Source organism: Stegodyphus dumicola, chromosome X1 (assembly GCF_044657685.1).
Source record: "Stegodyphus dumicola isolate Sdum_Otavi_A_Nest chromosome X1, ASM4465768v1".
Lineage (NCBI taxonomy): Eukaryota > Metazoa > Arthropoda > Arachnida > Araneae > Eresidae > Stegodyphus > Stegodyphus dumicola.
Window position 1 is genome coordinate 123,181,823 of NC_140780.1, and position 13,315 is coordinate 123,195,137.

Sequence of the window (13,315 nt, forward strand, 5' to 3'; positions counted from 1 at the left end):
TGGGGGTCAATGGCAGTCTTAACGGATGCCATGAGGGCAGGCCACGTTCAACCAATCGACCGTAAATGGTTCTGGTCAACACGGGAACATTCAGGATATCTTGCACATGTTGCAGAATCGCGGTACAAGTGATTTGTGGGACCGCCACAGCTTTTCGGCAGATGTATCAATCCACGCGTGCTGACATCACTCTGGCTGCACTTGCTCCTGCATCCCTCCTCCTTCCCACATTTCCTTGTTCCAACCATGTTCGCCGTAGCCGATGCGCCGTGCTCGTATCCATGTGAGTATCAGCTGCAATTTGATGGAAGGACCAACCCGTCCTTCTGAGTCTGACCACCGTACTCCTCATAAAGTCGTGTATCTGCTGGAAATGCCTTCGTTGACGGCGGCCTGTCATTTTTCTCCTATTACACATATCCTCCGGGACAAAAACCAACTTTCTTCGATAATTCGTCTGGCAGAAATAACAACATGAATATTGCCCATTCTGCACATTCCTTCCCGTATATCTTACTTCACGTGTGTCGGAGAGTTGCGCATTTCACATCATTCACATGACTCAGTGACGTGCGTCTAATCTAAAATTTGCATAAATTTCTGACCATTCTTTGGTGTTGCATTTTCAGTGTCGAGCAGTGTATAGTGCTGCATATTGAAATTTGGCATATTTGTTGAAAGCAATAAATAACAAGATCAAATGTGGTTTAAGCACTTTGTTAAAGTTATTTGAAGGTAAGAACGATGTGACTTTTTCCTCGCTCCTGCACAATGTACAAATGTAGGAACAATGCATCTTTTTTTCCTCTCCTGCACAATGGAAGGGAAAGGAAAATATGTTGTCACATATTAAGAAGTTCGCCAACTGAATTATTCTTGGTGCAAACTGAAAAACATATGGCAAGATAAATTTTTGAATTTCTCTGTAAATTGCGCACCAAATTTTACAAAATTTAAATTTTGGGCATAATTTGAGTTATAAAATCGAAATAAGGAAACAAATTGGTATGCTATTTCAGAAAAAGTCCGATTTTGTGTCAAAATACCTATGTTAGAACTATGCTATATATAAATCTACTATCTATCCTAAATCACGCTTTTGAGACATGAAAAACACAATTTGAATATTATTAATTGCATAGTAGAATAAGAGATATAGAACTCTTTCCCCCTTTTTTTTGGCACAGTGTACAATGTTATTTGAATGCATTTTAACTGTAAGACCACTTTCAATAAACTGAAGTAAGATACACACCTGATTATGAGGTATTTGTAGATAGTATTCAAATCTAAATAATGCGAAGTTTTATGTTTATAAAGATAATTTTAAAATTTCATGTCTTTTTTTTTTTTTTTGTGTGTGTGTGTGTGTGTGTGTGTAAATTTTACTCTCTTGAGTTGCATATTAAATTAAATTATTGCTTTTACTGTTATGTAAAATTAAGTTAGGTTTTGGAATAAACCTGTATTATTTTACTAAAGTATTTAGCTAGAGAATTTCTTATGTTGAAGTATGGAAGAGGTAACAAAACTTTAGAACAAGTTGATATTGTATTTTGTTGTAATTGCCTTGGGTATTTCATTTTATTTTAGTGTTTAGAATGTGATATACTCAACATAGATCATTATGCATGATTTTGTGTAACGTTTGTTAGCCAGGTTATTAGTTACAAATTAATCGTGTTTTATTTTTGGTAAGGCGGTACATGGACACTGAGTTTATGCAATTCTTTGACTTGCTATTTTGGCTTTGTGTAGTAGTACACAAATCCAAAACAACAAGTCAAAGAATTGCACAAATTTGGTATCTATGTACAAGTTGACCTATTTTCACTTTAAAAAGCATCAGAGAATTGCACAAACTAGGCATTGTGCACTCCCTTAACTTTATCCATGTACACATCGATCTATATTCAAGTCAACCAACAAAAAATATACAATCTCAATAAACTACATTTTTAATCAAACTATGAAATAACATAAAAAAGGAAATTCATCTTAGCACTACACGAAGGAAATATCCACTTTCTTTTTTACAAATTTCCACATCTTCAATCAAACAAAATTCCTTAACAGCATCCCAAAACTTCCTAAAATTAGTTGAACTAGAATGCGTATGCTAACATCCCCACATAAATTCACAAAAGTAAGAGTAAAAAATATCCTCCGTAGTGCCAGTATCATCCGACTTTTGACCATTTCTTTCCTACAAACAGGGCACTTATAATGGCTACTAAGTAAACCTTTATTTACACACCAGTCAATTATTGCTTTTTTTCTCTTTTGTTCCCAATCATACAGAAACTTCAAATTAGTGTTACCACATTCAGCCATTTTACCATGTAAACCACAAAATAATGTACTTCTTATTCAAAATCTGACACACACAAGCCTCTCCAAATCTTTTCCCATCATTCAAATTCACCACAAGCACGCAACCAATTATGTCATAATAGGGTTTCCATAGCATTCAACTTACCATAAATGAAACAGCAACTTGGCGATAAATGAAACAGTTTAGCAATAATCCAACGGGTACCTTTAAATTACTCTAATCTTATTTTTTCATTTTATTTGTATAATAATATATGTATAATTTATATAAAAGTTTTTCTAGTCATTTGTTTACTGTTATTTTTATATTGGAAGGCTATTATTGTGTTTATTTCTCTATAGTGTAGATATGTTTCATTTAATGTAATTTATGCAATTATTAACTTCAGAAATCAAATTCTGCATCTTCCAGCTTTAATAATCTTTAAATTGAAAATGTTTCTAAGTGAAACTGATAGAATTTGACAAAAATTTTATATGAATAGTTATATGCCTGCGTTGCATCGCGGTATCAAATTAATAAACGTCGAGGATACAACATTTGCGAGTTGACTGTAAAGTTTATCTTATCTTTCAGCGGTTTTCAACTTAACGTAGCAAACATAACGCAGCAAATAGCAAAGCATTAGTTACAGTAAGTGCTTACAAGACTGCAAAAAGCAAAAATGTGAACTGTGCATTGCGAAATAAGATCTCGGAGACAGGCAGATGATCTGGTGGCCAAAACATTCCGTCCAGCATTGAAACATCATTTCAAATCTAAATACCTGGTGGACGGTACCACGGGAGGTATAGATGTGGCTGTAGTGCGTTGAATAGTTGGCAATAATACTGTTGGGGCAGTTCGGGCCTGGCGAACAGTCATCCTATCTTCCCTCGTATTTGTGATACTTGGCTTTCCAGAGCCTTCATTTCGTCATCAATTTCCTTGTAGCAACCATTCCTGCCAATGGCTTTGCACAGCAGTGTCTGTACGCTGCAGGTGACGGCCTATTGTTCGGTATGACCACCCAGCTTCATGCAACCCTACAATGCGACCACATTCAAAGTCGTTTAGTTGTCTGTAAGGTTTTTGATATCGTCATAATGGCATCTTTAGTTGCTTCTTTATGGAATTACAATGGCAGCAACAAAAAAAGAGATAAATTTTCATCCTCTGTTACTGGCTTTATACTTTGTGAATTGCGCACTAGAAATGTGCGCTATGATCACAATTCATTTTCATTTGCCTTAAAACTTTGATCATTTGCATGCTCGATCAAGATGTTTTTGCTTACCAAATTTGGTCGTGATCGCAGAAGTCCTTCTTAGTGCTTCGATTTTTTTTTTTTCAAAAGAGGGTATATGTAAAGCAAAGTACATAGTTATAATGTTTTGCAAAAAAAAACTTAAGCACTCATAGGCAAGACACTAAGTTTGTGAATTGGCCTTTTTGAAAACTCCATTAGCAGTTTTGAGCTTCACGTAAGTCGAAATGATGAAGCTTCACATAAGTTTGAGCTTCACTTAAGTCAAAACGAAAGTAAGACGTTTTTATCTCAAAAGTAAGAGTCAAAAATATCCTCCATAGTGTTGGTATCATCAGACGTTCGACCATAGGCATTTCTTTCCTATAAACAGAACAATTATTATGGCTCAAATTAGTCTTACTACATTCAGCCATTTTGCCGTGTAAACCACAAAATAATGTACTTCTTGAATAGAAGAGAAACATGCCAATGTGACAATTAAAATCGCAATAACAACCTTGTATTTAGCGTACATATGTTAAAACACTCATATGTTAAACACTCATTTGATTTCGAGGGCAGCTAAAGGACCCTCCTCATCAGGAGAACAAAATTACTAGAAAGAGGAAAAAATAGAAAAATAAAGCATTGGCAAAGGATTCTCAGAAATACGTGGTCGTTATCAGAACACGCGTGGTCGCAACTGGATTTTCAATCAGATTTACACTGGCTGCCTACTTTTACTGAGCCAGGCTATCTGATCAAACAATATAGTTTGCATTTTAGTCTTTATGTTATATGTTTGATCAAATAGCCTGGCTCAGTAAAAGTAGGCGGCCAGTGTAATTCTCATTCAAAAATCCAGTTGCGACCGTGTGTGTGCTGATAACGACCACGTGTTTCTGAGACTCCTTTGCCAATGCTTTTTTTTTCCCTTCTTTTTCCCCTTTCTAGTAATTTTGTTCTCTTGATGAGGGGGGACCTTTAGCTGCCTTCAAAATCGATTGAGTGTTTTAAAATATGTACGCTAAATACAAGGTTGTTATTGCGATTTTAACATACTTCTTATCCAAAATCTGACACAAGCCTTTCTAAATCTTTTCTTATCATTCAAATTCAATGCAAACACGCAACCAATTACAATAAAAAGTCCGAAATCGAAACTTCGGCAATTCTTTATTTGGGATTTTTCCGGATATTAGATCATCAATTTAAATCTAGTAAAATGGCATGTAGAAATTATAAAATTAAAAATATGAAATTTGATTTATAAAATAATGAAGTATTTATGATGTAAAGGGTGTCAAAATTTACAAAAAAAACTTAATATTTATTTGTTTACCTTATTAAAGATTTCTGTCAATGTTAAGTTGTTTAAGTTGCTTCATTTTTTGTGGTAATACTTTCTCTTTAAATTCTGTAGACAGACATAATCTCTTGTTTAGTTACATTGCTGAAATCCTGTAACTGCTGTTTCGAGAATTCCGACTAACTTGTCAATCGAAATTTGCTCGTTTCAGTAACTTCTCTGTCACTTTCTTCACTATCGGTATTTTCTGGATCTAGAACCATACTACCGATTTCGCCATTCATTGACTGATTGAGAAGCATTGTCATCACAATGAAAAACTTCTTTTATGTCATCTTCATTTATTACCACTTCTCCACATTTCTTCACAAAATCCGTTAATTGGAAAATTTCACCTTTGTTTTACGATATCCGAAAACCATTAAAATTAGGTGCTGCCATCATCAAATTTAGCTATGCTTCACTATAGATATTTGGCTATACATGCTTGGTGACCAACAAAAAGTTGTTCCATTAAATTTTATCTTACTTCTATCGCGCACTGAGACATTTAATCCTGAATTGTATTAATTTATTTATTTATTATACTTATGTCTATTTCTTGCAGATGCTTAATCAGAGTATTTTAATTAATATTTGGCTTATCAGAGTTCTGAATAAATAAATTCTCACATATACTTAAGCCTTATTGAGGGCCGGCTAGATATCTTACCGCCTGATGCAGTCTCTGTGGGTCCTAAATTCTGCGACTCTGTGCGGCCATACGAGCCCTTGCACTGGTTCTGGGTTTATGTGAATAACAAATCAGTTGTTCGTAATTCAAATAACCATAAATGCAATCTTTAGGTCTATGAATATCATCAACAAAATCTATTTTTAGCATACGGAAAGAAATTTTTGATAAATTTTTATAAAATCTGTAAGCATGGCCAAGCGTGATGTCAACATAAAAGGTTACCATACTCCTTTATTATTCAACTACTAACATAAAAAATTTGTTTAGGCATCGCTACATAAGTCATTACTCAAGTTGTCATGTTTTGATAAACATGTGGTGATGAAAGGAAAGTATAATAATTCTCCAGGTTAGCGTCAGATCAACGATGTATCTACGTGGAATGTTTCGGTTTGAGATGTGTGCCAAGGGGACATGCAGCAATGGAGCCAAATTACTGATCATACAAATTAATGCTAAAATGATTGTTTCTTCAGTAACGTGGTATTTTGTTTAGTGTCGCAGTGAAATTGAGAATCAGGACTCTGCAGATGTTTTGTTATGCGCAGAAGGGGGGATTAAATGTGCATGCGTAAAGACTATGAGTAAAGCGTTGTTGGTGATTTTGAGGTCCGGATTTTAGATCATTCTGGATAATGGACGTCCGGATTTTGGATTTTGTACTGTACATCATAATAGGGTTTTCAGAGCTTTCCAACTAATCGGGTTACCATAAATGAAACAGCAACTTGGCTATAATTGAAACAACTTAGCAATAATTTAAGGGGCACCCTTAAATCTACTGTAATCTTATTTTTTCATTTTATTTTTTATTTGTATGTATGTATAATTTATATAAAGGTTTTTCTAGTCATTTATTTGTTGACTCTTATTTTTATATTGGAAGGCTGTTATTGTGTTTATTTCTCTATAATCTAAATATTATAGATATGTTTAATTTAATGTAATTTATGCAATTATTAACTTCAGAAATCAAATTAGATTAGCAGGAAACATTTTTTATTACCTGCATCTTCCAGCTTTTGTGCCAAGAAAAACTTGCAGAACTCTTCCTAAATTCCATCATAGAGGTCTTTAAACCATTTTGAACATCATCATAAATTAAAAATGTATTCATTAGAGCATCTTTTCCAAAAACTTTGAATCATTTTCTGAACAAGTTTCCAGCATTGTAAAATGGGAACTTTTTGATCGTGTAAACTTTCTTCAAGTAAGGCAGGTAAGAAATGGCCTGCCATAAGTGCAGAAAATTCTAATGGATCTTCAGACATTGGACACGAAGGCTGCGAATTTAAGCAAGCTTCAATTTGAACTCTCAATGTTGTAAGTTCTTCTTGCGTCAGAAGTTGCTCACTTATGATTTGTATGAGATGTTTGTATATTTGACTGCAGCTTCCCATGATCCTCCAAAATGAGACGGTGCAGGTAGATTAAATATCCACTTAATACCTTCAGTTGAGCAATATTTATTAACCAATTCATTTTCCTTCGAAGAATTTACTACTTTTTTCAGTTCCTTATGTGCAGCAGTAAAATTTGTGCCACAATCTCTGTGCACTTCTATCGGTTTTCCTCTTTGACGATACAAAGTGCTTCAAAGTGGCAATGAATGATTCTGATTATAGATTGCTTACTAATTCAATATGTACAGCTCTTGTAGTAAAATGCACAAACACCCAAATTTAGCATTAGATTGGTTTTACCCTTCGACCTTGTCTGGGCTTGACTTGAAAGGGCCTGCATAATTGATTCCAACCTTGGAGAAAACCTTCGACAGAATGGCTCCAGACAATGTTAAGTCAGGCATTATTAGCACGTACATGATGACATTTCACACATTTCCAAATCTGTTGTCTTATAACTGGCCTAGCGTGGATTATCCAATATTCTCTTTTAATCACTGAAAACAATAGCTAGAGATCAGCATGAAGATGGGATTCATGAAAATAATTTACTAAAATCTGTGTTATGGGATGGTTCTTGGGCAACAAAATAGAATATTTTCTGTTTTGCACGATGTTGGCTTGTCTTAATCTTCCTCTGACACATATAAATCCATTCTTATCAATAAAGATTATCAAAGTATCTTACGATTTAAGTTTAACGATTAATTCTCCTTCAGAAGATTATATTCATTAAAAAACTAATCTTTTTGAGCTACTCTAACAATTGCATTTCTAGCACATTGCAATTCTTCGGTTTTAAGATAACCTTTAATCCTTGCTACTGTAGACTTAGCTGAATTATTTGCAAAACGAAAACACCATGTGATGATTCTCTTAAGTTTCAAGAATGATGAAACTTCATTAAGTACTGGAATTTGCAAAGCAACTGTTCCAGTTGAACAAGAAACCTTTTTGCATTGTTCTTTTAAGGACTCTTCTGAAAATGGTTAGTTGATAGAGATTGGAATATTATTTGAACTGAGCCGCTGAGGTCCTGTCCACCATGAGTAGAAAGTTCTGACAAACTACTACTAAAGACAAAAGACCTCTTGATGCACAATCAGCAGGATTCTCTTTTCTGTTGTAAAATATTTTTGTAGCATCGAAATTTCACAACAAATTAATAAAAGTACAGAGCAAAATGATTCCTCTTACCTTGTATCCAGTGCAGCATCAGCAAGATCAGCTAATTAACTTAATCCAAAAAAAGGTGTAGACGGAAATTGATCATAAACATATTTAATTGATACATACAAATAGATTAAGAATCCTTAGTATTCAAATGCATATCGAAAAGAGAGTTATATACACTAATAGAGAGCATCATTATCACTGTCCTTTCCTGAAGCAGTGAGAAAAGTAAGAGTCGGGTAGAAAGTGAGTTACACAATTAACTCCTGTGCGGGGTGTCCAGATTACACTGCTTATCGTGCTATTGACAATAGTCCGTCACTATTTGCATACCAACACCCCTACTTGGTAGTGATTCTCAGTGTTTCTCGAACACAGTCTTGCCCAGTGGTTTGGTGAGTAGATCCACAATCATGTCGGAACTTCTGCAGTAGTTTAGACTCAAGATATTGTTTTGTTGAAGTTGTCAAAAGTAGTGGTATTTGATGTCTATATGTTTTGTTCTGGAGCTATTTTTCCCCATCTGTGAAAGTTTAATGCATAATTTGTTATCTCCATAGAGAGTAATCAGCAGATTTTGTTTTAGTCCTAGATCTTTAAGTAAATTTAACAACCATTGTGCTTCTTGTGCTGTATTAGCTGGTGAAATATGTTCTGCTTCAGTTGAAGATAGTGCAATGCAGTTTTGCCTTTTGCTGCTCCATGAAATGCAGTTATTTCCTAGTTTGAATATGTATCCTCTAATGGATTTTCTTGTTGTTCTGTTATTCGCTCAATCTGCATCTGAATATGCAGTTTGTATAGGTTCTTGAATTTTGTAAAGACCAACTTAAAGTCTATAGTTGTATATAAGTATCGAATGACTTTCTTGATAGCATTCCAATCTTCGTTCTGAGGTTTCTCGTTCCTTCTACTCAGTAGATTGACAGCGCATGCTGTATCTGGTTTGCTGATTGTTGCAATATATAATAATGCTCCTACTGCTTGTCTATATTCTGTATTATCCTCTAGAAGATCATCTTCAGTTTCTAGTTTGCAGTAGTTTATTTTCATTTGCGTATATGTTGGTTTTTCATTTTGAGGTCCAAATTTTTGAATCATTTCTTCGATTTTATTCTTTTGATTTATGGCAAAGGTTCCATCTTAATCTTTCAATATTTTTGCCGAGGTAGTATGTGACTTCTCCTATATTTTTACTTCCTTGTACGAAGTAAAAAGGAAGTATTGTAATCGCGAAAAGTTTCAGGCAGCATATTTCAACGAAAATATCCATTTTGACTGCTATCGAATGCAATTTAACGATGTTTTTGCATCATATCTGTACGTAAGGACAGAATAAAAGACTCGCTTCCTTTAAAAAAATTATAAAACTGCTTTAAAATTAATTCTGAAGAGAATTTTTTGTGGCGTCTGTACGAATGTACGTACGTATGTACGTATCTTGCATATCTCAAAAACGAGTAGCCTCAGAACATTGAAATTTTGTATATAGGACAAATATGTAGATGTGCACCTCATATTTTGGTTGCAATCGGCCGCACCAAACATATATAAATATATTTATATATATATATATCCACTCTATTACCCGGCTCAGTGATCTCAGTTTCTTTACTCTTATATGTTTGTAAATTGTACATTTTTTTTCTTTAAAAATGATTGAATTATGTTGTTTTTATCTTCCGGTTAAGGATTTTATGCCTTTAGTAAATCTGTGTGCAATATTTTTAGAATTATCAGCAATTTTAAAGTTGTTTAATTGCCGCTAATCTGAGCCTGTTTTTAATGGCGGCTATTGATGTTTACATTTGAAACAGGAAACTAGTGGATTTGTTGCCAATCTAGAGAAACTTAGCTTCGCAACAACAAAGATAACGCATTCATTTATTATTGCCAATTAAATCATGCTTAATTCTTTCTGGAATTTTTTCGAGGAAATAAGCATTTGAGATTTACTTCGTAATTTTTAATATAGATATTTTGAGTTTTTTATGTATTTTTGCCTTCTCGCGAAGTGAGAACTGAATTAATTAAATGAGAAATACTCAATCGTCTGTGAAAAATTGTTTTGTTTTGTTTGCTTAATTTCTTTTATACATAGTTCTAGCTTTATTATAGTATTTGAATAGAACATGTGGCAACGATTAGATAATTCTTTAAATGATATACATTTTGTGCATTCTGAGTTATAATATGAATGAAATATAATACTGTTAAGTAAACCTAGCACCAGAGTGTCTCTATGGTAAACAAAGTGAATTTTAAAGAATGCATTTATTCTATTGTGGTTTATGCGCTGTCGGCGAAGTAGGTTTAATTCAATCTAATAAGTTTAAATAAAATGCAAGAAAAAATGCGTATAATTTAATATTCCGTACAAGGAAGTCATATGGTGTACACATCAGATTTTTTATTTCCAATTTAGAGTTTAGCTGTTGAATTGTTTTCATTACATCCCCATCTCTTTCACTTCCTATAAGCATATCATCTACACATATTATATATGTGAATTTTCCATTAATGGTTTTGAAAAACAAGCATGGGTCTGCTTTACAATTTTCAGATTCCAAGCTCTAGTGGCTTATTTTAAACAATATATAGATTTCTTCAGCTTGCAAACTTATAGATCATTCTGGATTATGGGTGTCCGGATTAACGACTTTTGACTGTATAAGCTTTCTTAATATTTTATTGTTTTGTACAGTTAACATATTTATGATCACTGTTTAATGCTTATGCACTTGCGTAAGTTGTATTTATACCTTGTAGTTCTGAAAATTACTTGCAGTATGTGTGGATAAATTTATATTTTATTGGTCTTTATTAAATTATATATCCCTTACTATAAGAATTATGATGTATAATCTTTCTTGCTTCTCAACTGTTTTTATGTTTCATTTGTATAATAATGAACCGTATCTCTAAATTCAGATGCCTCATGAGTCAACTGTTGAACACGAAGAAAAATCTTTCTTTTCTAATAGTGAAGTTGATGAGTTAGAAGAGGATTTATCTCAAGAACCCATTAGAAGACGATCTAGGCTTGAGAATAGTGAAAGTTCTGTTCCGCATTTATATGCTGAAACTCCAAATGTTGTTACTCATCATCATGATACTGATGATGATGAGGATACAGATAAATCTGCTGAAAATTAATGCTTTTGTTATAGTAAACCATTTTTGAAGCATTTATAGATGACTACATCTTTTTTTTTATTCCTTTGCTTTTTTTATATTTAAAGTAAGCTTACTGGCAACCTGATCATTAACTTTCCTTTATTTAACATTAGTTGTCCTTTATTTAACATTAGTTGTTTCATTTTGAAAAAAATTATTCAGGGTTAAATATTACTTTTCATTAATTATCTTCATTATGTATTCATTTGGACATTGAATTATGTGTATTTAATATTCTGAGTGCTGCCAATTGATATTTGAACAATAATGCATTTTTTTTTTTTTAGTGTTTTAGATGCTTATCACATTTTTAGATGAAATAGTCAAAATTTTACTACTTTTGGTTAATGTTGCTTTTGTGATAAGTTTTTGCTTTTAATGTTATTATTTATTATTTTCTCAATAGAATATTAATTTTGAAGTAGTTCCGATTTTTTAAAATGTAAGTTTTGCCAGTTTTTTTTAGTAACGTGTTAAACGAAAATTACTCGTATAAGACCATTAACTTGCAGTTAAAAGGAATGCTTTTATCTACTAAAGCAATTGTATTTAATTTCTGAATAAATTCGTATACTACTCATCATCATGATACTGATGATAAGTAGGATACATACAAATCTGAAAATTATAAGAATTTTTTAATAACAAAACATTTTTGCAGTTTTTGTAGTTAACTATACCTTTTTGTGAATATCTTGCTATGTTTTGTATTTATAAATATGTTTGCTGGTAATTTGAATTATATTTGACAGTGAAATTAGTTGTTTCTCTTTTACATTGAAAGAATTATTCAGGGTTAAATATTGTTGCTCATTAGTTATCTTTATTTTCTCTTCATCTAGATATTGAATTATGTATGTGTAATAAATAATTCAGTATCCAAATTATGTTATACTCTTAAGAAGTAGTGTTTGCCAGAGAAATAATAGTTTTCTGTTTGATGCTTATCACATTTTTTGATAAAATACTAAAAATTTTATTTTTGTTATGTTGCTTTTGTAGTGAGTTTTTGCCTTTTTTTAAAAAATTATCACAATATTTGAATATCATTCTTGAAGTAATATCAATTTTTTAAATGCAAATTCATGTATTTATCTGTAACACATTGTCAATTACTAAAACATGAACATTCAGTTGTAATTAAGAATTCTTTAATGCTATGAATGCAATTTAATTTTTAAGTAAATTGATATACTTGGTATTTTAAGGTCATATTTTCTTTAATTTTATATTAAATTTTTTAAAGTTTGTTTCGCACATATCATACATAGTTCAGTTAGTTGCTAACTATGCATTAAATTAATAAATTCTAAATTGTAAATTTAATAAATTCTACCTTCTGAATCTCTTGGACTTCTTTTTTTGAGCATTGAAGAAATGTTTATGAAGAAATAACATTCATAGTTTCCCGTTAGAGTATTTATTCAAAAGAGAAAATACTTAATGTTGGTACTTAAACCCTCAGAGTTACTGTGGTTTATGCAAAACTTCTAGTTATAAACATTTTTTGTATATCAAATGTTTTAGTATTAAAAACTTCTTCTGCATTGATGTGGGTTTTTTTAATATAAAACAAGTTTTTATATAACCTTTAGTTTTTCAGATTTTAAGATAGTAAATGCTCATTTTGCTTAAGCCATTTGTTAGAGCAAAACACCCTAGTGCTGTTTGTTCTGGGACTGAAACTTCATGGAGAGAGGCTAGCATCTAAAGACTGCTGGACACTAATAATATGAATCTCAGATGACAGTTTGGCTGCATGGATATTTTCATGGTTTTCATTATGTAATTACACTTCTGCTAAAAAATTAAGCTACAAAGGCAAAACATGGAATAAAAGGCTATTTAATGGATATGCGTGAAATTGATCCAAGATTGGTGTGGCATTAGTAGACTACATAGCAAACAATAAAGCAAAGATTTAAAAAAAATATGCATTAGGTCCATCACATCA

General features: G+C 32.4%; 1 protein-coding gene across 6 annotated transcripts in view; it reads left to right on the plus strand.

Moving 5' to 3' along the window:
• Positions 1-12,912, plus strand: part of Nt5b (5' nucleotidase B) — a 162,721-nt gene extending 149,809 nt beyond the window's left edge. For all 6 annotated transcript variants that reach the window (XM_085808020.1, XM_085808022.1, XM_085808017.1 and 3 more), the window contains one exon: positions 11,116-12,912. In XM_085808020.1, coding sequence (XP_085664146.1) covers positions 11,116-11,340 — 225 coding nt within the window. In that variant the 3' untranslated portion in view covers positions 11,341-12,912. The remainder of the gene's footprint in view (positions 1-11,115) is intronic.
• Positions 12,913-13,315: the final 403 nt, after the last annotated feature.